The 22,767-nt window shown below is 41.3% G+C and overlaps 1 protein-coding gene across 6 annotated transcripts in view; it reads right to left on the reverse strand.

Moving 5' to 3' along the window:
• AMPH (amphiphysin) overlaps window positions 1–22,767 on the reverse strand; it is a 425,845-nt gene that overhangs the window by 169,559 nt on the left and 233,519 nt on the right. For all 6 annotated transcript variants that reach the window (XM_077269267.1, XM_077269266.1, XM_077269265.1 and 3 more), the window contains exons 3-5: window positions 22,497–22,551; window positions 6,659–6,753; window positions 6,218–6,313 (exon numbers count right to left, since the gene is read on the reverse strand). In XM_077269267.1, the coding sequence (XP_077125382.1) occupies window positions 6,218–6,313; window positions 6,659–6,753; window positions 22,497–22,551 (246 nt within the window). The remainder of the gene's footprint in view (window positions 1–6,217; window positions 6,314–6,658; window positions 6,754–22,496; window positions 22,552–22,767) is intronic.

Consider the following 22,767-nt stretch of genomic DNA (forward strand, 5'->3'; position numbering starts at 1 on the left):
ATACCCAGATTATACTCGAGTCAATAAGCTTACCCAGTTTTCCGTGGCAAAATTAGGTGCCTAGGCTTATACTCTGGTCGGCTTATACTCGAGTATATACGGTACTTCTTTTTGTTTTAAACTAGTTATATCAGGTTGTGGATTTTGATTTTTATCTTGTTGAATGATCACTGTATCAGACAGTTCATTGGTGAACACAGATGAAAAGAGCCTGTTTAATATATCAGCCTTTTCTTTATCCTCTGTAATTATCTTGTTATTGTCATCTTTTAAGGGGCCAATACCATTTTTTTTTCTTTTTCGCATTGATGTATTTATACAAAATTTTGGGATTTATTTTAATGTCGTTGGCAATTTGTTTCTCTGTAGATAACTTTGCTAGCTTGATTTCTGTTTTGCGTTTCTTATTGAGATCTTTCTACTCCTGAAATGCTATTTCTGTATTCTCAGCTTTCAAGATTTTGAATGTCCTTTGTTTTTGTCTTATTAAACTTTGTACTGTCTTATTTATCCATATTGGTTTCTTTTTATTTCTTGACATTTTATTACCAGAGCGTATAAGTTTTCTACAGGATTCTAGTAGTATTTCCTTAAACATGCCCCATTTATGTTCAGTATCCCCATTCACCATGTCGTAGTCCCAATCTATACGATTAAACTCTTCCCTTAATTTGTTGAAATCAGATTTCTTAAAGTTCCAGGTTTGCGCATTTCCCCTTTTGCATGTTTGATTGAAAATTACATTGAAACTTACCATGTTTTGATCACTGCTTCCCCAAAACTCCCTGACCTGTAGATCTGAAATTGTATCTGGTCTATTTGACAGAACCAGATCCAGCAGATTACCTCCCCTGGTTGGTTCATCAACCAGTTGACAGAGGTTGTAGCTATTAGCACAACCAGAAGAGTCTATGTCCCATTGAATGTCTGGATAGTTAAAATCCCCCATTATAAGAACCCTATTACTGTTTGCTGCCTTTTCAATTTGCTGCAGCATTTTCTTTTCTACCTGTTCAGCTATGTTCACCTATATTAGGAGGCTTGTATCAAACTCCAATTAGCAGCTTTTCATTATTGCCATCCCCATGTACATTCAACCATAGTGATGCTACATTGCTGTAACTCCCTCCAATGTCTCCATTGAGCCCAGGTTTTAATTTGGATTTTACAAAGATGCACACCCCTCCACCTTTTTTTATCTTTCCTGTCCATTGTAAATGTTGGTAAATGTTACTCTACTTTTGTTATCCAGCCATGGCTCTCATCAAGCCAGGTTTCCGTAATGCCCACTACATTGTATTCTGTGACCATCATAATAGTCTCCAGTTCATTAATTTTGTTTGCTAGATTTCTTGCATTTGCCAGCAGACATTTAATATTATTAACACATTTGTTACTCCTACTCAGCTCCATCTTCCATCTCCCTCTAACTTTGTCATTGGTACAGATGTGTACCATGACCATCATTCTTAAGGACTTTCCACCTCCCTCTAATTTTGTCATTGGTACTGATGTGTACCATAACCACTGGGTTTTCCCCAGCCCCACCCAGCAATCTGTGTATCCCGTACGCAATATGTCGAACCCGAGCACCCGGCAGACAACACACTGTTCGGCATTCACGGCATTCAGATGACCCTAATGTCTTTCGGCCTAATTATAGAGTCCCCTACCACCAACATCTGTCTGGCCTTTGCTGCACTCCTATTTCCCTCCTTCCTACAGCAGTCATTTTCCTGGTTGCTAGGAGCAACGTCCTGCTGCAGTTATCCCAGTCCTGGGCCAGCTTTCCTAATATCAGCCAAACAAGCATATTTACTAGGTTGCGCCAGATCAGGACTGAGCTCCCTTGCTCTTTTCTTCCTACCCCTTCATGTAACATTTACCCAGCTGCGTACTTCTCTGTCCTGATCTTTTCCACCTTCACCCTCCTCCATATCACTGGCCTCAGCCAGCGCATGCTCAGTGAGCCCTAAACTCCTCTCCAAGTTTGCAATGCTCCTGAGTGTTGCAAGCTGCACATTGAGATCCATTACCTGAGCTTCCAAGCATGTAACTCGTTGGCATCAAGTGCAGACAAATTCACCTTCAAATGCTTGTTCAAGGCATGCATACATCTCACAAGATGCACACCGGGTAGCATTATCCATGGAGCACATACTAATGGGTATAAACCGTAAAGATAAAAGCAAAAAGAACACCAAACTATGTTCTTGTGTTAAACTATGATATTGCGTTTAACTATGGACCTATCTGCAGCCTCGGACTTAATGACAACCCTCTCTCCGCTCAGCAGTCCTCGATTAGATTATCTGGAACTTGTAGTCCACCTAACAGCACTGACAGGTGTTTCTGCTAGAAGATTCTGGAACAAACACCTCACAGATACCCGATCACATGTACCAATCATCATGCTAGCGTCTTTATGATATTATACATGTTACTTATACTTATACGTAGGACTATATCGGTATCATGCCTGTGGTTTCTGCAGCAAGACTCTCATGTCAAGCTCCCTTTAATTATTAAACAGCACACAAAATCTGGCATAGACAGAATTCCCTATGAACATTTCTTGTACTGGTTCTAGAAGACGGCTATTAGATTAATAGCAATTGTTACCAAACCCTGCAGGTTCCTCTATATTATCCCCATAGAGTCTGTAAAAAAGCAGCAGCTCGAAATGTGAGCTTGTTTGACTTCTGTCATCATAAGAATGAAAAAAGATTCTCTATGGATGTAAAAAATGATATTTTTTTCATGTTGTTATCCTGGGGATGACAGATAACACATTTTAAACATTCTTCTCATCCTTTCTATCTTGTTTTTATTTAGTACTGTGAATGGATGGAAATAAAAGAGCAGTCATTTCACACCATCTCACCTTTGAACATATGCTGTCCAATTATTATTACCTTCTTTAAACGAGAATTCATTTAATCCCATAACGATCTGAACTTTTTGTGTTTTGGAGCTTTCATTTTTTTTCTCCCTTGTTCCAGAGCCATAACAATTTTTTTTTGCGGGAAGAGATATAGTTTTTAAGAATGCCAAGTGCAGCAAAATTGCACCTTCCCTCCCCTCTGTACTATAATTAGATCACAATAAACGACTCTACATGGCAACCAGGGCGCTTTCAATTCAGACCAATAATATTTAGACCGAATTGAATTGTTCAAATTAATGAAGCAATTCTGTTCAAAACTAATTTCTGGAGATTCATCTGTAATTCCCAGACACATTTTTATTCTGTGTAAGAAACTTATTTCACCACGTTTCTGCATAGTTCATCTAGGCGAGTCACAACTGCTCCAGGTATCTTGGTGGAGCTTGAAGAGATAGTGGGTGTGGTATAACCAATGCACTCGGCCGTACAGCCTATTGATGAGCAGCTATTCTGGCCAATTCAGGCATCCATCTCACTGGCCAATCACGACACTGGTTCAGTGGTTAATTATTGGTCTTCCCAGCGTGTTTCAGTTTTCTGCTTGCAATGCCCAAAGACATTTATTTTATTCTTTTAACCCCTTTACTCCCAAGGGTGGTTTGCACGTTAATGACCGGGCCAATTTTTACAATTCTGACCACTGTCCCTTTATGAGGTTATAACTCTGGAACGCTTCAACGGATCCCAGTGATTCTGACAATGTTTTCTCATGACATATTGTACTTCATGATAGTGGTAAAATTTAACCCTGACACACCCCTAACCCTAATCCCAACCCTATTCCCAACCGTAAATGTAATCCAAACCCTAACTTTAGCCCCAACCCTAACTTTAGCCCCAACCCTAACCCTAACTGTAGCCCTAACCCTAGCCCCAACCCTAACCCTAGCCCTAACCCTAACCCTAGCCCTAACCCTAACCCTAGCCATAACCCTAACCTAGCCCTAACCCTAACCCTAGCCCTAGCCCTAACCCTAACCCTAACCCTAGCCATAACCCTAACCTAGCCCTAACCCTAGCCCTAACCCTGGCCCTAACCCTAGCCCTAACCCTAGCCCTAACCCTAACCCTAATGGGAAAATGGAAATAAATACATTTTTTTAATTTTTTAATTTTTCGTAACTAAGGGGGTGATGAAGGAGGGTTTGATTTACTATTTATAGCGTATTTTCTAGCGGATTTTTGATTGACAGCCGTCACACACTAAAAGACGCTTTTTATTGCAAAAAATGTTTTTTTGCGTTACCACATTTTGAGTGCTATAATTTTTCCATATTTTGGTCCACAGAGTCATGTGAGGTCTTGTTTTTTGCGGGACGAGTTGACGTTTTTATTGGTAACATTTTCGGGCACGTGACATTTTTGATCGCTTTTTATTCTGATTTTTGTGAGGGAGAATAACCAAAAACCAGCTATTCATGAATTTCTTTTTGGTGGGGCGTTTATACCGTTCCGCGTTTGGTAAAATGGATAAAGCAGTTTTATTCTTCGCGTCAGTACGATTACAGCGATACCTCATTTATATCATTTTTTTATGTTTTGGCGCTTTTATATGATAAAAACTATTTTATAGAAAAAATAATTATTTTTGCATCGCTTTATTCTGACTATAACTTTTTTATTTTTTCGCTGATGATGCTGTATGGCAGCTCGTTTTTTGCGGGACAAGATGACGTTTTCAGCGGTACCACGGTTATTTATTTCCGTCTTTTTGACCGCATGTTATTCCACTTTTTGTTCAGCGGTATGATAATAAAGCGTTGTTTTTTGCCTCGTTTTTTTTTTTTGTTTGTTTTATTTTACGGTGTTCACTGAAGGGATTACCTAGTGGGACAGTTTTATAGGTCGGGTTGTTACGGACACGGCGATACTAAATATGTGTACTTTGATTGTTTTTTTTTTTTATTTAGCTAAAGGAATGTATTTATTGGAACAATATATATATTTTTTTATTATTTATTTAGGAATTATTGTCAGACCAAATGAGAATCATGAGGTCAAAGGAACTGGCCAAGCAGCTCAGAGACAGAATTGTGGCAAGTCACAGATCTGGCCAAGATTACAACGGAATTTCTGCAGTACTCAATGTTCATAAGAGCACAGTGGCCTCTATAATCCTTAAATGGAAGAAGATTGGGACCACCAGAAGTCTTCCTATACCTGGCTGTCCAGCCAAACTGAGCAATCGTGGGAGAAGAGCCTTGGTGACAGAGGTAAAGAAGAACCCCAAGATCACTGTGGCTTCAAAACAACTCTGTGACCATTCTTGACTGGCCCTACTACAGCCCTGACCTAAACCCAATTGAGCATCTCTGGAGAGACCTGAAAATGGCTGTCCATCAACGTTCACCATCCAACCTGACGGAACTGGAGAGGATCTGCAAGGAAGAATGGCAGGGAATGCTGTTGGAGAGATCAGCGCAAATAGGGTCTTATCCAACGCAAAGTGAATTGATATAATCAAATTCTACTCACCAGATGGAGCTTTTGATAAAGCATATAAAGTTATCTGCTGCAGCAGACCCACAGGTCAGCAAGTGACCATGCTGTAAGTGAATGAACGGGTTAATGTAGATATAATCTACGCTGCTGAGTAATTGTAGGTCCAAGCGACTTCTTCATCAGTAAATACCACACGAATACTTATTATTCGTGTGGTATTTCCTGATGAAGAAGTCGCTTAGACTTTGAAATGCGTTGAATAAACCACCATTCTTTCTGTGATATACGTCTGGACCTACAATTATTCAGGAAGAATGGCACAGGATCCCCAAGTCCAGGTGTGAAAAACTTGTTGCATCATTCCCAAGAAGATTCAAGGCTGTACTAGCTCAAAAGGGTGCTTCTACTCAATACTGAGCAAAGGGTCTGAATACTTATGACCAAGTGATATTTCAGTTTTTCTTTTTTAATAAATTTGAAAAATTACTACATTTCTGTTTTTTTTCAGTCAAGATGGGATGCAGAGTGTACATTAATTAACTTTTTTGAATTTACCAAATGGCTGCAATGAAACAAAGAGTGAAAAATTTAATGGGGTCTGAATACTTTCCGTACCAACTGTATACTGTAAGAATTATACATTCTTCATACACCACTGTTTAAACTGAAAATCCATGCTTTCTTTCCAGCATAGTGATGATGATTATTGCACATTTTTCTTCCTCATCCAAAAGAAAAAACCAGATTCCTTAGAACTCTAGTCAAATCTCAAGAAGCAATTGGTACCATAGTATTGTAAGAATGGCAAATGGGTATCTGCTTTCTTACCTTAATATCAGGAAACTGCCCTAAATATGTATCAAGTGTTATCAGAGCTCCATCAACTAACTTCTGATGAAAATCCTCCCACAGTGCATCACATTTCTGTAAAAGGAAAATGAAAAATTGCAAAAAAAGTTTACTATTTTCCTTTACACATGTATTGATATTTTACCAAATCAGTGTATCCTTCTATGTGAAAATGTAAATTTTGCCGGTATTATATTTAGCCACCTTTTTTTGCACGTTGTTCAAATTTTTTAAATTTTGTTTACAAATGGGAATTTTGTAATGGCTATTTAAAAATATAAATAATTAAACTATTAATACTGATCAATTATAATATGTTCTGAAAACTGTTTAGAATAAGCTACACAAACTAATAAAATCAGCCAATATGTTTCTCCTATAAAGATTAAAGAGCTAACATAAAGTGGACTAAGTACTCACCTCTCCTCCCGTTTTAACATCATCTCTTCCATACCAGTCAGGTTCATACACTTCATGAAGTGATTCTGTGAGCTTCAGAGATGCTTCTTGCATTCCTTTAATACAGGATAAAATATTATTGCATTTCATATTTTAAAGTTGTAAATGTCCATTAGGTGTGAGATCCAGGATGGTTTGGAGAAATACATTGCAACTGTGGATGCTTGAATGCATTCTTAAATATTGATATACCCTCGATTTACTAAGTGACCCTCTAACCATTGCTTAGCCATTTACACTGCATTTACGTTGTTCGATACATCATTATCTCCTCGTGCAATGTGATTGTGACTATCTACTAACCAAGTGTTGTAACAAACAGTCAGAGGAACTTGTGTATATTGTGTCCATGTGAGGATTCTTAGACCCTATCAAGCTCAGAATCATCAGGGATTAACTGTTTGTGAATTTTTCATTATTTGGTATCCATGTCTTTCTAAGTTGGATGTTGCTATTTTTAATACGATTTTAATATTTCCACTACCATTCCAAAGTTTAAGGTCACTTAGAAATGTCCTTGTTTTTGAAAAGCACAGTTTTTTCCAATGAAGCTAACATTAAATGATTCATAAATACACTCTATACATTGTTAAATTCTGCTGATCTGCACAGATCCCAGAGGTTGGACTCCCCAATGATCAAACAAACATAATGTTTCCTTTTATTAATGCTTATGGAATAAGGATTGTCAGTTTATTACTTTAGTAATACTTTCAATAAATCAGAAATGTAATTGTTTTTATTACTTTTTAGATTCTTGGAGAAGAAGTCAGTTTGTACTGCCATCAGCGCTTTTCAGGGAATTAACAATAATCAGTTCAGATCACTGGAAATCTGTGCGCTAAGCTGGAACACTTCTTCATGTTTCCAAATGTTTCTCAGCTACTGTACTAGTGGTAAATGTTTCAGTTGTAGGGTTTACTTTATCATTGTGTGAATAAATGCATGCGGGACAATTACTTTTATCATGGGAAATAAAGTTTTATGATTTTGTCTTTAGTAATAAGCGCTGTAATTGTAAAACAAATAACTATTTGTAATTACCTTGGGGAGGGGAGTTAAGGCAAGATTTATTTAATATGCTTTCTTACCATTATTTTTTTTTCTTAGAAATTGTATCTGGAATGCATCTATTAAACTACTATATTAAAATAAAAAGAAATCAACAAGATCAAAAGGTTTACAAAAATCCATATTTCTGTATACCCATGCAACATGTCAATGTGCTAACTATTAATGACAAGCTACTGGCAGCAATGCACCAGCAGGAACAGATCATGGTGCAGTAACCCAGGGTCATTTGGCAGGAGTGATGTCCCAGCTCATGAATTATGTACAGTGAAGGCAGACACAATGGAGCACTACAGTTTGGCCACTGATACACTGAAATGGCAGAAAATAGCTAATTTCGGCAGGGATTTATTTGACAGACAGCTTTTTTTTTCAATTTCATAAGAGATTTTATACATGCGTTATATCCATAATCATTTGGGTAAGTAAGCACATAATCTGTATAACAACAAGGCAAGCATCACTACGAGGTGAATATGAAGTGATGGAATCAATTTTTGAATGTAATCGACAACATATTCAGATGCAATAGATGCTCTTCTCTCTTAAAATTTTCATCCAGATTTTAATGATTAAAACATGATACAATGCTAATGTAATGCAGTTGCATCTACAAACAACTATGTACCCTTAACTCTAAACAAACAATACAATACGTCCATCTGTGAACATAATTTTATCCCATTTAACCCATTACATTTTTATACACTGAACCATCTTGCACCATCTCATAGACTATCATATAATCAAAAGCATCATTCTCAATTGAGTAGGCTTTAGAGCTGAAATGTCCATCATGTTATAACTGATGGTCTGCACATATCTCATTCTCGAGATCTGCACCCTTTGTGAACCTAACTTAGCCTCTAACAAATATACAAAAGTAATGGAAATCCCTTGGGGAAAAGGAGAGAAATGTGGTGTTATCTATGCGTAGTAAATTGGAGTAAAACACTCAGGTGAGAGACAGAATGTTGCGTACTTAAATGGGTTGTGCTAACCGAGACACAACAATAGGAGGAGTTTGCTTTGGAACCTGAGGAAGGCTGTTAGCAGCCAAAATGCATTGTGTTTTAAATTGTATTTTTAATTAAATATAGCAATGGACTCAATCGAATCACCAGGGTCCTGATCGTGTACCTCGTCTTCTCAACAACTCACTTAATCAACTCAGAAACAGCCTGGTGAGCAATAATATTAAAACTTAAACTTTAATGTCTATTTATGAAATATATACATTACCATATACTAAAATGAATACTTCTGTATTCAGATAAAACATGTATTAGATTAACGAGCCACAGTGGTGGCCAGTAATCGGCAGCGCTTTGGACACAGCACATGTTCGCTGTGTCCAAAGCGCTGGCAGCTTTTGATCGCAGGTGATTCCGCATGTGTTCAGTGAATTGTGCAGAATCACCACGTCCAATACATTGTACGAGTGAGATTTATCTTGTGAAGACTCGCTTCTCAGCAAGATAAATTGACATGCTGCGGTCTGGAAAGACGTGCCGCATGTCCATCTCCCCAGGTAAGCCAAGGGCACCGGTGCATGCATAGTGGACATGGGATTTCTTAAAATCCCATCCACTATGCTGTAACATCTAGCCGCTGCGGGTTGGACGCTGCGGATGTACACAGTGTCCAACAAGCAGCGTTTACTGACCATGGGAACATAAACTTAGTCAATGAAGAAATCCAGACCTATTTGAACTCCGCTCATTTAGCTAAAGGACAGTTGTCATGAATGTGTCTAATAAGAAGTCCCTCTGGGTGCAATGCCTTGCAACACATGCAAAGAATGAGAGAAATAGGGATAAAAAATAATTGTAAATCTCTCACCCAGTTTCTTCATCCACAGGACAAATCTAGGATTATTTTCAGCCTGGTCACCCAGAGGATCCTCGACTGGTCTGGAAAGGGCAGAGTCATGGGATGGCCCTGTTAGTCCTTATAGGACATAAATTACCCCCGACTCCCCAATGACTTCAGCACTTAGAAGGGCAGTCCATCGCTCTCCCTCAGCTGTACCTGACCTATATTTACACTCCGTGCATCCAGACGCATTTCTCCTATGATAGGTCTTCAGGGGAGGGCTTATGCAAGCTTATTGCAAAGAGATGGGCCTTACAGTGAGAATGGAAAGTATTCAGACCCCTTTACATTTTTCACTCTTTGTTTCATTGCAGCCATTTGGTAAATTCAAAAAAGTTCATTTATGACAATGTGATATTTCAGTTTTTCTTTTTTAAGAAATTTGCAAAAATTACATTTCAGTTTTTTTTCCAGTCAATATGGGGTGTAGAATGTACATTAATGAGAAGAAAAATGAAAATGAATGAGAAATTTTTTAAAAGGGGTATGAATACTTTCTGTACCCACTGTATGTCCACTGCGTCGTAGTAACCCCGTGTACTAACAAACTGGTGAAATCACATTCATGACCACTGTAATTTTAGCTAAATATGTGGAGTCTAATTGTTCTGGATTTCATCACTGACTTATTGCCTACCACTGTGGCTCTTTAGTCTAATATGTTTTTTATGGGAATACAGAGGTATTCATTTTAGTATACGGTAATGTATATATTTTATAAATAGAAATTATAGGTTAAGTTTTAATATTTTTGTTTTTAATTTAAACCCTTTCTGCCATTAGATGTACTATCCCGTCGAGGTGACCTGTGTCATGATCTCCATGGCCAGAGAACTAGCATAAGCCTCTATAGGAACAAGCTCTTGGAAGATGTAACTATACTGACCATGAACTAAACCTACCGCATCATCTAGAAGTAGCCAGGTAGCATGTCCTACTTTTTATCCCTATATGCCCAGCGCCGGCCGGAGAACTAAATAATGCTAGCAGAGGGAAATATAAGACCTGACTCACCTCTAGAGAAATGCCCAAAAAAAAGGAGACAGAAGCCCCTCACATATATTGGCGGTGATATGAGATGAAACAACAAACGCAGCAGGAAAATAGTTTTAGCAAATTTGAGGTCCGCTTTCTAGATAGCAGAAGACAGAAAGCATACTTTCATGGTCAGTAGAAAACCCTAACAAAACACATCCAGAAATTACTTTAGGACTCTGGCATTAACTCATAATACCAGAGTGGCAATTCCTGATCAACAAGAGCTTTCCAGACACAGTAACGAAACTGCAGCTGTGAACTGGAACCAAAATACAAAAACAAAACATGGACGAATGTCCAACTTATCTAGTAGATGTCTGGGAGCAGGAACAAGCACAGAGAGGCTTCTGATAACATTGTTGACCGGCAAGCATCTAACAGAGAAGCCAGGTTATATAGCGACACCCAGATCTAATCAGAACAGGTGAACAGGGAAGATGATGTCACAAGTTCAATTCCACCAGTAGCCACCGGGGGAGCCCAGAATCCAAATTCACAACAGTACCCCCCCCTCAAGGAGGGGGCACCGAACCCTCACCAGAACCACCAGGGCGATCAGGATGGGCCCTATGAAAGGCACGAACCAGATCAGAGGCATGAACATCAGATGCAGTGACCCAAGAATTATCCTCCTGGCCATATCCCTTCCACTTGACCAGATACTGGAGTCTCCGTCTGGAAACACGGGAGTCTAGGATTTTTTCCACAACGTACTCCAACTCACCCTCAACCAACACCGGAGCAGGAGGCTCAACGGAAGGCACAACCGGTGCCTCATACCTGCGCAATAACGACCGATGAAAAACGTTATGAATAGAAAAGGATGCAGGGAGGTCCAAACGGAAGGAAACAGGATTAAGAATCTCCAATATTTTATACGGACCGATGAACCGAGGCTTAAACTTAGGAGATGAGACCCTCATAGGGACAAAACGAGAAGACAACCACACCAAATCTCCAACACAAAGCCGAGGACCAACACGACGGTGACGGTTGGCAAAAAGCTGAGTCTTCTCCTGGGACAACTTTAAATTGTCCATCACCTGCCCCCAGATATGATGCAATCTCTCCACCACCGCATCCACTCCAGGACAATCCGAGGATTCCATCTGACCGGAGGAAAATCGAGGATGGAACCCCGAATTACAGAAAAACGGGGAAACCAAGGTGGCAGAGCTGGCCCGATTATTGAGGGCGAACTCCGCCAATGGCAAAAAAGCAACCCAATCATCCTGGTCAGCAGACACAAAACACCTCAGATATGTCTCCAGGGTCTGATTAGTCCGCTCGGTCTGGCCATTAGTCTGAGGGTGAAAAGCAGACGAAAAAGACAAATCTATGCCCATCCTAGCACAAAACGCCCGCCAAAATCTAGACACAAATTGGGTTCCTCTGTCAGAAACGATATTCTCAGGAATACCATGCAAACGAACAACATTTTGAAAAAACAGGGGCACCAACTCGGAAGAAGAAGGCAATTTGGGCAGGGGAACCAAATGAACCATCTTAGAAAAACGGTCACACACCACCCAGATGACAGACATCTTCTGAGAAACAGGCAGATCTGAAATAAAATCCATCGAGATGTGTGTCCAAGGCCTCTTAGGAATAGGCAAGGGCAACAATAATCCACTAGCCCGAGAACAACAAGGCTTGGCCCGAGCACAAACGTCACAAGACTGCACAAAGCCTCGCACATCTCGTGACAGGGAAGGCCACCAGAAGGATCTTGCCACCAAATCCCTGGTACCAAAAATTCCAGGATGACCTGCCAACGCAGAAGAATGCACCTCAGAGATGACTTTACTGGTCCAATCATCAGGAACAAACAGCCTATCAGGCGGACAACGATCCGGTCTATCCGCCTGAAACTCCTGCAAGGCCCGCCGCAGGTCTGGAGAAACGGCTGACAAGATAACTCCCTCCTTAAGAATACCTGTGGGGTCAGAGTTGCCAGGTGAATCAGGCTCAAAACTCCTAGAAAGGGCATCCGCCTTAACATTCTTAGAACCTGGTAGGTACGATACCACAAAATTAAACCGAGAAAAAAATAATGACCAGCGCGCCTGTCTAGGATTCAGGCGCCTGGCGGTCTCAAGATAAATCAAATTTTTGTGGTCAGTCAATACCACCACCTGATGTCTGGCCCCCTCGAGCCAATGGCGCCACTCCTCAAACGCCCACTTCATGGCCAAAAGCTCCCGATTCCCAACATCATAATTCCGCTCAGCGGGCGAAAATTTACGGGAAAAGAAGGCACAAGGCCTCATCACGGCGCAGTCAGAACTTTTCTGCGACAACACTGCCCCAGCTCCGATCTCAGAAGCGTCGACCTCAACCTGAAAAGGAAGAGTCACATCAGGCTGACGCAACACAGGGGCAGAAGAAAAACAGCGCTTAAGCTCCTGAAAGGCCTCCACAGCATCAGGGGACCAATTAGCAACATCAGCACCCTGTCTAGTCAAATCGGTCAATGGCTTAACGACATCCGAAAAACCAGAAATAAATCGACGATAAAAGTTGGCAAAGCCCAAAAATTTCTGAAGACTTTTAAGAGAAGAGGGCTGCGTCCAATCACAAATAGCTTGAACCTTGACAGGATCCATCTCAATGGAAGAGGGAGAAAAAATATATCCCAAAAAGGAAATTCTCTGAACCCCAAAAACGCACTTAGAACCCTTGACACACAGAGAATTAGACCGCAAAACCTGAAAAACCCTCTTAACTTGCCGGACATGAGAGTCCCAGTCATCCGAAAAAATCAGAATATCATCCAGATACACTATCATAAATTTATCCAAAAAATCGCGGAAAATATCATGCATAAAGGACTGGAAGACTGAAGGGGCATTAGAAAGACCAAAAGGCATCACCAAATACTCAAAGTGGCCCTCGGGCGTATTAAATGCGGTTTTCCACTCATCCCCCTGCCTAATTCGCACCAAATTATACGCCCCACGAAGGTCAATCTTAGAGAACCACTTGGCCCCCTTTATGCGAGCAAACAAATCAGTCAGCAACGGCAATGGGTATTGATATTTAACCGTGATTTTATTCAAAAGCCGATAATCAATACATGGTCTCAAAGAGCCGTCTTTTTTTGACACAAAGAAAAAACCGGCTCCTAAGGGAGATGACGATGGACGAATATGTCCCTTTTCCAAGGACTCCTTTATATATTCTCGCATGGCAGTATGTTCAGGCACAGACAGATTAAATAAACGACCCTTTGGGTATTTACTACCCGGAATTAAATCTATAGCACAATCGCACTCACGGTGCGGAGGTAGTGAACCAAGCTTGGGTTCTTCAAAGACGTCACGATAGTCAGACAGGAACTCAGGGATTTCAGAGGGGATAGATGATGAAATGGACACCAAAGGTACGTCCCCATGAGTCCCCTTACATCCCCAGCTCAACACAGACATAGCTCTCCAGTCAAGGACTGGGTTGTGAGACTGCAGCCATGGCAATCCCAGCACCAAATCCTCATGTAGATTATACAGCACTAGAAAACGAATAGTCTCCTGGTGATCCGGATTAATACACATAGTCACTTGTGTCCAGTATTGTGGTTTATTATTAGCCAATGGGGTGGAGTCAATCCCCTTCAGAGGAATAAGAGTTTCCAAAGGCTCTAAATCATACCCACAACGATTGGCAAAGGACCAATCCATAAGACTCAAAGCGGCGCCAGAGTCGATATAGGCGTCAGTAGTAATAGATGACAAAGAGCAAATCAGGGTCACAGACAAAATAAATTTAGACTGTAAAGTGCCAATGGAAACGGATTTATCAAGCTTTTTAGTACGTTTAGAGCATGCTGATATAACATGAGTAGAATCCCCACAATAGAAACACAACCCATTTTTCCGTCTAAAATTCTGCCGCTCGCTTCTGGACAGAATTCTATCACACTGCATGCTTTCTGGCGTCTTCTCAGTGGACACCGCCAGATGGTGCACTGGTTTGCGCTCCCGCAGACGCCTATCGATCTGAATGGCCATTGTCATGGACTCATTCAGACCCGCAGGCACAGGGAACCCCACCATAACATCCTTAATGGCATCAGAGAGACCCTCTCTGAAAGTAGCCGCCAAGGCACACTCATTCCACTGAGTAAGCACAGACCATTTACGGAATCTTTGGCAGTAAATTTCAGCTTCATCTTGCCCCTGCGATAGGGACATCAAAGTTTTTTCTGCCTGAAGTTCCAAATAAGGTTCCTCATACAGCAAGCCCAAGGCCAAAAAAAACGCATCCACATTGCGCAACGCAGGATCCCCTGGTGCCAATGCAAAAGCCCAGTCTTGAGGGTCGCCGCGGAGCAAGGAAATCACAATCCCAACCTGCTGTGCAGGGTCTCCAGCAGAACGAGATTTCAGGGACAAAAATAGCTTACAATTATTTCTAAAATTCTGAAAGCTAGATCTATTCCCTGAGAAGAATTCCGGCAAAGGAATTCTCGGCTCAGATACCGGAGCATGAATAATAAAATCTTGCAAATTTTGTACTTTCGTGGTGAGATTATTCAAACCTGCAGTTACACTCTGAAGATCCATTATTAACAGGTGAACACAAAGCCATTCAAAGATTATAAGGAGAGAGAAAAAAAAGAAAGACTGCAGCATAGACAGACTGGCAAGTGATCCAATTAAGAGCACAGAAAAAAAAAAAAAAAAAAAAAACTCTCAGCAGACTTCTTATTTCTCTCCTTTCTCAGCCAAGGATTTTAACCCTTTAGTGGGCCGGTCAAACTGTCATGATCTCCATGGCCAGAGAACTAGCATAAGCCTCTATAGGAACAAGCTCTTGGAAGATGTAACTATACTGACCATGAACTAAACCTACCGCATCATCTAGAAGTAGCCAGGTAGCATGTCCTACTTTTTATCCCTATATGCCCAGCGCCGGCCGGAGAACTAAATAATGCTAGCAGAGGGAAATATAAGACCTGACTCACCTCTAGAGAAATGCCCAAAAAAAAGGAGACAGAAGCCCCTCACATATATTGGCGGTGATATGAGATGAAACAACAAACGCAGCAGGAAAATAGTTTTAGCAAATTTGAGGTCCGCTTTCTAGATAGCAGAAGACAGAAAGCATACTTTCATGGTCAGTAGAAAACCCTAACAAAACACATCCAGAAATTACTTTAGGACTCTGGCATTAACTCATAATACCAGAGTGGCAATTCCTGATCAACAAGAGCTTTCCAGACACAGTAACGAAACTGCAGCTGTGAACTGGAACCAAAATACAAAAACAAAACATGGACGAATGTCCAACTTATCTAGTAGATGTCTGGGAGCAGGAACAAGCACAGAGAGGCTTCTGATAACATTGTTGACCGGCAAGCATCTAACAGAGAAGCCAGGTTATATAGCGACACCCAGATCTAATCAGAACAGGTGAACAGGGAAGATGATGTCACAAGTTCAATTCCACCAGTAGCCACCGGGGGAGCCCAGAATCCAAATTCACAACAGACCTGGGACTTAATTCCCAGGGACGGGATAGTACGTCATAGGCGATCGGCCGCGCTCACGGGGGGAGCGCGGCCGAGTGTCAGCTGATTATTACAGCTGACATCCGGCACTATGTGCCAGGAGCGGTCACGGACCGCTCCTGGCACATTAACCCCCAGAACACTGCGATCAAACATGATCACAGCATTCCCGTGGCATAGGGAAGCATCGCGCAGGGAGGGGGCTCCCTGCGTGCTTCCCTGAGATCCTCGGAACAACGCAATGTGATCGCGTTGTTCCAAGCGTCTCCTCCGTCCTCCTCCCTGCAGGCCCCGGATCCAAGATGGCCGCAGGGGGCCTTCCGGGTCCTGCAGGGAGGTGGCTTGCAAGCCTGCAGCACTGCCTGTCAGATCGCTGATCTGAAATGTGCTGTGCAAAGTGTCAGATAAGCGATCTGACACTAGGACAGAGTAAAATATATATATATTTACATGTGTAAAAAAAACAAACCTAAATAAATTAAAAAAATATTGTTTAAATAAATACATTTCTTTACGTAAATAAAAAAAACAATAAAAGTACACATATTTAGTGTCGCCGTGTCCATAACGACCCGACCTATAAAACTGTCCCACTAGTTAACTTCTTCAGTGAACACCGTAATAAAAAAAAACGAGGCATAAAACAATGCTTTATCATCATACCGCCAAACAAAAAGTGGACTAACACGCGATCAAAAAGACGGATATAAATAAACATGGTACCGCCGAAAATGTAATCTTGTCCTGAAAAAAACGAGCCGCCATGCAGCGTCATCAGCTAAAAAATAAAAAATTTGTAGCCCTCAAAATAAAGTGATGCAAAAATTATTTTTTCTATAAAATAGTTTTTATTGTATAAAAGCGCCAAAACAGAAAAAAATGATACAAATGAGGTATCTCTGTAATCATACTGCCCCGAAGAATAAAACTGCTTTATCAATTTTACCAAATGCGGAACGATATAAACACCCCCCCCCAAAAAAAAAAGAAATTCACGAATTCTGCCTAACAAAAATCAGAATAAAAAGCGATCAAAAAATGTCATGTGACCGAAAATGGTACCAATAAAACAAGACCTCACATGACTCTGTGGACCAAAATATGGAAACATTATATAGTATTATTATTATATGGTAACGCAAAAAATATTTTTTGCAATAAAAAGCGGCTTTTAGTGTGTTACAGCTGCCAAACATAAAAACCCGCTGTAAAAACCCGCTATAAATAGTAAATTAAACCCCCTTTATCACCACATTAGTTAGGGAAAAATAATAAAATAAAAAAATGTATTTATTTCTATTTTCCCATTAGGGTTAGGGTTGGGGGAAAAGTTAGGGTTAGGCTTGGGGCTAAAGTTAGGGTTGGGGCGAAAGTTAGGGTTAGGGTTGGGGCTAAAGTAAGGGTTGGGGCTAAAGTTAGGGTTGGGGTTAAAGTTAGAGTTGGGGCTAGAGTTGGGGTTAGAGTTTGGATTACATTTACGGTTAGGTTAGGGGTGTGTCAGGGTTAGGGGTATGGTTAGGGTTGGGATTAGGGTTAGGGGTGAGCTGGGGTTGGGATTAGGGTTAGGAGTGCGTTCGGGTTAGGGGTGTGGTTAGGGTTGGGATTAGGGTTAGGGGTGTGTTGGGGTTAGGGTTGGATTTAGAATTGGGAGGTTTCCACTGTTTAGGCACACAAGGGGCTCTGCAAACGCGACATGGCGTCCAATCTCAATTCCATCCAATTCTGCGTTGAAAAAGTAAAACGGTGCTCCTTCCTTTCTGACCTCTGCCGTGCACCCAAACAGTGGTTTACCCCCACATATGGAGTATCAGCGTACTTAGGACAAATTGGACAACTTTTTGGGTCCAATTTCTCATGTTACCCTTTGGAAAATACAAAACTGGGGGCTAAAAAAATCATTTTTGCAGAAAAAAAATATTTTTTGCTTTTACGGCTCTACATTATAAACTTCTGTGAAGCACTTGGAGGTTCAAAGTGCTCACCACACATCTAGATCAGCTCCTTAGGGGGTTTACTTTCCAAAATTGTGTCACTTTTGGGGGGTTTCCACTGTTTAGGCACATTAGGGGCTCTCCAAACGAGACATGGAGCCCTGTCTCAATTCCAGTCAATTTTGCATTGAAAAGTCAAATGGCGCTCCTACCCTTCCAAGCTCTGCCATGCGCCCAAACAGTGGCTTAACCCCACATATGGGGTATCGGCGTACTCAGGACAAATTGCACAACAACTTTTGGGGTCCAGTTTCTCCTGATACCCTTGGTAAAATAAAACACATTGGCTCTGAAGTAAATTTTTTGTGAAAAAAAGTTAAATGTTCATTTTGTTTTAAACATTCCAAAAATTCCTGTGAAACACCTGAAGGGTTAATAAACTTCTTGAATGTGGTTTTCAGCACCTTGAGTGGTGCAATTTTTAGAATGGTGTCACACTTGGGTATTTTCTATCATATAGACCCCTCAAAGTGACTTCAAATGTGATGTGGTCCCTAAAAAAAATGGTGTTGTAAAAATGAGAAATTGCTGGTCAACTTTAAAACCTTGTAACTCCCCAACAAAAAAATTTGGGTTCCAAAATTGCGCTGATGTAAAGTAGACATGTGGGAAATGTTACTTATTAAGTATTTTGTGTGACATATCTCTGTAATTTAAAGGCATGAAAATTCACAGTTGGAAAATTGTAAAATTTTCAAAATTTTCACCAAATTTCCGTGGTTTTTTTTGCAAGTAAAGTCAAGGAAATGTTACCACTAACATGAAGTACAATATGTCTCAAGAAAACAATGTCAGAATCACCGGGATTCATGCAAGCATTCCACAGTTATAACCTCATAAACGGAGAGTGCTCAGAATTGTAAAAATTGGCCCGGTCATTAACATGCAAACCACCTTTGGGGGTTAAGGGGTTAAAAACTGTTAGGCTATGTGAACACTATGCATTTTCACGGTGTTTTGTGTTGTGTTGTGCACATGATCAGTACATTTCCTTAAGTATTTCCATTTTTTTTTCTACAGCATGTCAATTCTTGTACAGCATTTTTCACCCATTGACTTCAATTGAGTCAGTCAAATCCATCCCAGGATTTGCTGAGTTTTTTTTTGCATTTTACCAGCTTCCTATGGAGTTTCCCATGCTGTCATCTGTGTGACAGTGTGGGAAACACCAGTGCGGTGGTTCTTATCGGCGGTAACCCAACCACCGGTAAGACCGTCGGTCTGAGAGCTGCAGGGTCATGCTGTCAGATGTCAGCGTGACCCACAGCTGTGACTGTCACCCGTGGTAATGCTACCACCAGTACTGTCGGTCAGAGAGCTGCGGGATCATGCTGTCAGATGTCAGCATGACCTCGCAGCTGTTACTGTGTCCCGCAGCGGTGACCTGCGGTAAAAAACTTACCACAGGTCAGCAGGCGTGAGCTGATGAGACTACTGCTCCCCTTGGGCTACATCTGCTGTCACTGATAACAGTGACAGCAGGTGCCGCTGATGGTAGAAGTAGTATCATCTGCCGGCGACTGTGCTTACAGTTGGAAAAAAAACGTAAAATAATTACATACACATTCAAATAAAGATAAAAACTCATTATACTCAGCTAACATCAAATCCCCGATGCCCTTGTCTCCTTGAAATAATGTGAAATAATAAACCAACATATACTCACTTTTCCGCCGTAGTCCACGTAATCTCAAGTGTCCCACGGAGAGCTCACGAGTAGAACAGTCACATCGGAAGATGTGACCACTCTACCCGGCCGCCGGCGATACACTGACAAGAGGTAATCACTCCCGCAGTGTTTCACCGAGCTGCCATGAGAGAGTTCACCAGAGTTCATGAGCTCCGATGCTCTCACTTACGGCATCGCTGCGTGAGCCCTTTCTCACACAGCAGTGGTGCCATAAGGGAGATCACAGGAGCTGATGAATTCCGGTGAACTCTCACGGCAGCTCAGTGATACACTGTGGGAGTGATTACCTCCTGTCAGTGTATCGCTGGCTGCCTTCGAGAGCAGTCACATCAGTGACTTCTCTCAAAGTGATCAGGATCGTCGTGGGACATTATGGATTATCTTCTCTGCGGACAGGTGAGGAATATTGTTGTTTATTATTTTATTTTTGCTGCAGGAGATGTTGGCCTCGGTGGATTAGGCGTTCGGTGACTAAAGGAGCCTGTGTCATTATTTCAAATAAAGGACTTTATTCTGGGTGTCTGTGTTTTTATACAATATCACTATGGGGTTACTTGATGTCACCTGACAATATAAAGGTGATATCAAACCCACAAATATGAACCCCACTTGCCACCGCTACAAGGCAAGTGGGAAGTGCAAGGCTAAGCGCCAGATTTGGCGCATCTTATAGATGCACCTTTTCTGGGACGGCTGAGATATGATGTTTTTAATCTGGTAGGGGACAATATCCATGGCTCCTTCCTAGGTTATTAATATCAGCCCGCAGTTGTCTGCCTAGTCTTTGCTGGTTGGATTTTATGGGGGACTCTATGTAAAAAATTTTTTAAGCAAACAGGCATGATCTGATATTAATAGCCTGGGAACCTTCATGGCTATTGGCTCTTTCTCAGAATGTTAACATCAGCCCTCAGCCGTTGGCTTTAACTTTGCTGGTTATTAAAATTACGTGGGAGCCAACGCAAATATTTTTTTTTTCTTTAAAATTAACAGTTGCTGTCTGGTCACAGCCTATATAAGTTCAGTCTATTAACGCTCCTACATAGGCTCCTGACAATGTGTGTGTGTGTTTGTGTGTGTGTTTGTGTTTACTTAAGGGCTAAAGGTACCTTCACACGAAGCGACGCGCAGCGATAGCGACAACGATGTCGATCGCTGCAGCGTCGCTGTTTGGTCGCTGGAGAGCTGTCACACAGACCGCTCTCCAGCGACCAACGATGCCGAGGTCCCCGGGTAACCAGGGTAAACATCGGGTTGCTAAGCGCAGGGCCGCGCTTAGTAACCCGATGTTTACCCTGGTTACCAGCGTAAAAGTAAAAATAACAAACAGTACATGCTCACCTGCGCGTCCCCCGGCGTCCGCTTCCTGTACTGTGTGAGCGCCGGCCCTAACAGCAGAGCGGTGACGTCACCGCTGTGCTTTTACTTTCACTTTAGGGCCGGCGCTCAGTCAGAGCAGGAAGCGGACGGCAGGGGACGCGCAGGTGAGTATGTACTGTTTGTTTTTTTTACTTTTACGCGGGTAACCAGGGTAAACATCGGGTTACTAAGCACGGCCCTGCGCTTAGTAACCCGATATTTACCCTGGTTACCAGCGTAAAACATCGCTGGTATCGTTGCTTTTGGTGTCAAACCTGACGATACACGCCGATCTGACGACCAAATAAAGTTCTGAACTTTATTCAACGACCAGCGATATCACAGCAGGATCCAGATCGCTGCTGCGTGTCAAACACAACGATATCGCTATCCAGGACGCTGCAACGTCACGGATCGTTGTCGTTCTCGTTGTAAAGTCGTTTCGTGTGAAGGTACCTTTAGTAATGAGGGTGTTGGGCTGACAAGCCTAGAGCTAGGTGTCAATGACAGTTGCTGACACCAAGTCCTAATCCCATTACCCTGATGCCACTGTATCAGCATGAAAAAGGTGGTGTTGAACCAAGAAATTACATCACAAAACAGTTTTTTATATATATATCTTTATTTAGCTCAAAAAAGATTTAATTGCTGTACAAAAACACATGCAAAAAAAACACATACAAAAAACAGCAAAAACGCACCAAAAAGGGGGCAAAACACACTTTTTTCTACAGCGTTTTTCCTGCCAAGAGATGCAGAAACCTTGCAGAAATTTCTGCAAGCAAATACACAATGAGTGCACATACCCTTAACATCAGAGATACTTTTGTCAACACTCCAATTTTTACCTTTTCCCAACAGTGGGAGCTCCAAACACCTAAGCCTCTAACAAATGATGGTTATAGGAGTTTCTATTACATATGAGCAGTTCACTCTCTGGCCATGGACTAGAGCTGCATAAATTTACTCGGATTCACTGCCATGGCATTTGATTCACTGGTCTGATATGATTTCATCTGCACAAATTGCGATGAAAAGGTGACACCTTGCCAACCCGGCTAATCATAAGGAAAATATGGGATCTTGGAGGGTCCTCGACTATGAATTGGGGTTGTGCAAAGTAATCGACTTATCCTTAGCTTCTATATTTGCATATTAGAGAATTACCTTATCAGTTGAACCCCTGGATACAATAAGCCTAATAATAAAAATGTGAAATAAAAAAATACAAGAAAAAAAATCAATTAAATACAAGTAATCTCTTACCTTTAATAGCAGCCAAATATGCACGTAGCTGACTCTGTAGCCGGGTACCTTCTGACTGTAAAAAAAAGTAATAAAATTATTGTAGTGCATACAAATGGAACATACAAAAGCAGACATTGAAATATTAATATTGAACAATACTGAACAATAGAATAAGTACCAGTTTAGGTACAATAAAAGAAGATGGCAAAAGGAGTGCAATTTAAAGCAATTGTTCATCCCCTGATGGCCTCACTGGACCACATCTTTATTTTGGCAAACATTGCACGTT

Source organism: Ranitomeya variabilis, chromosome 6 (assembly GCF_051348905.1).
Source record: "Ranitomeya variabilis isolate aRanVar5 chromosome 6, aRanVar5.hap1, whole genome shotgun sequence".
Lineage (NCBI taxonomy): Eukaryota > Metazoa > Chordata > Amphibia > Anura > Dendrobatidae > Ranitomeya > Ranitomeya variabilis.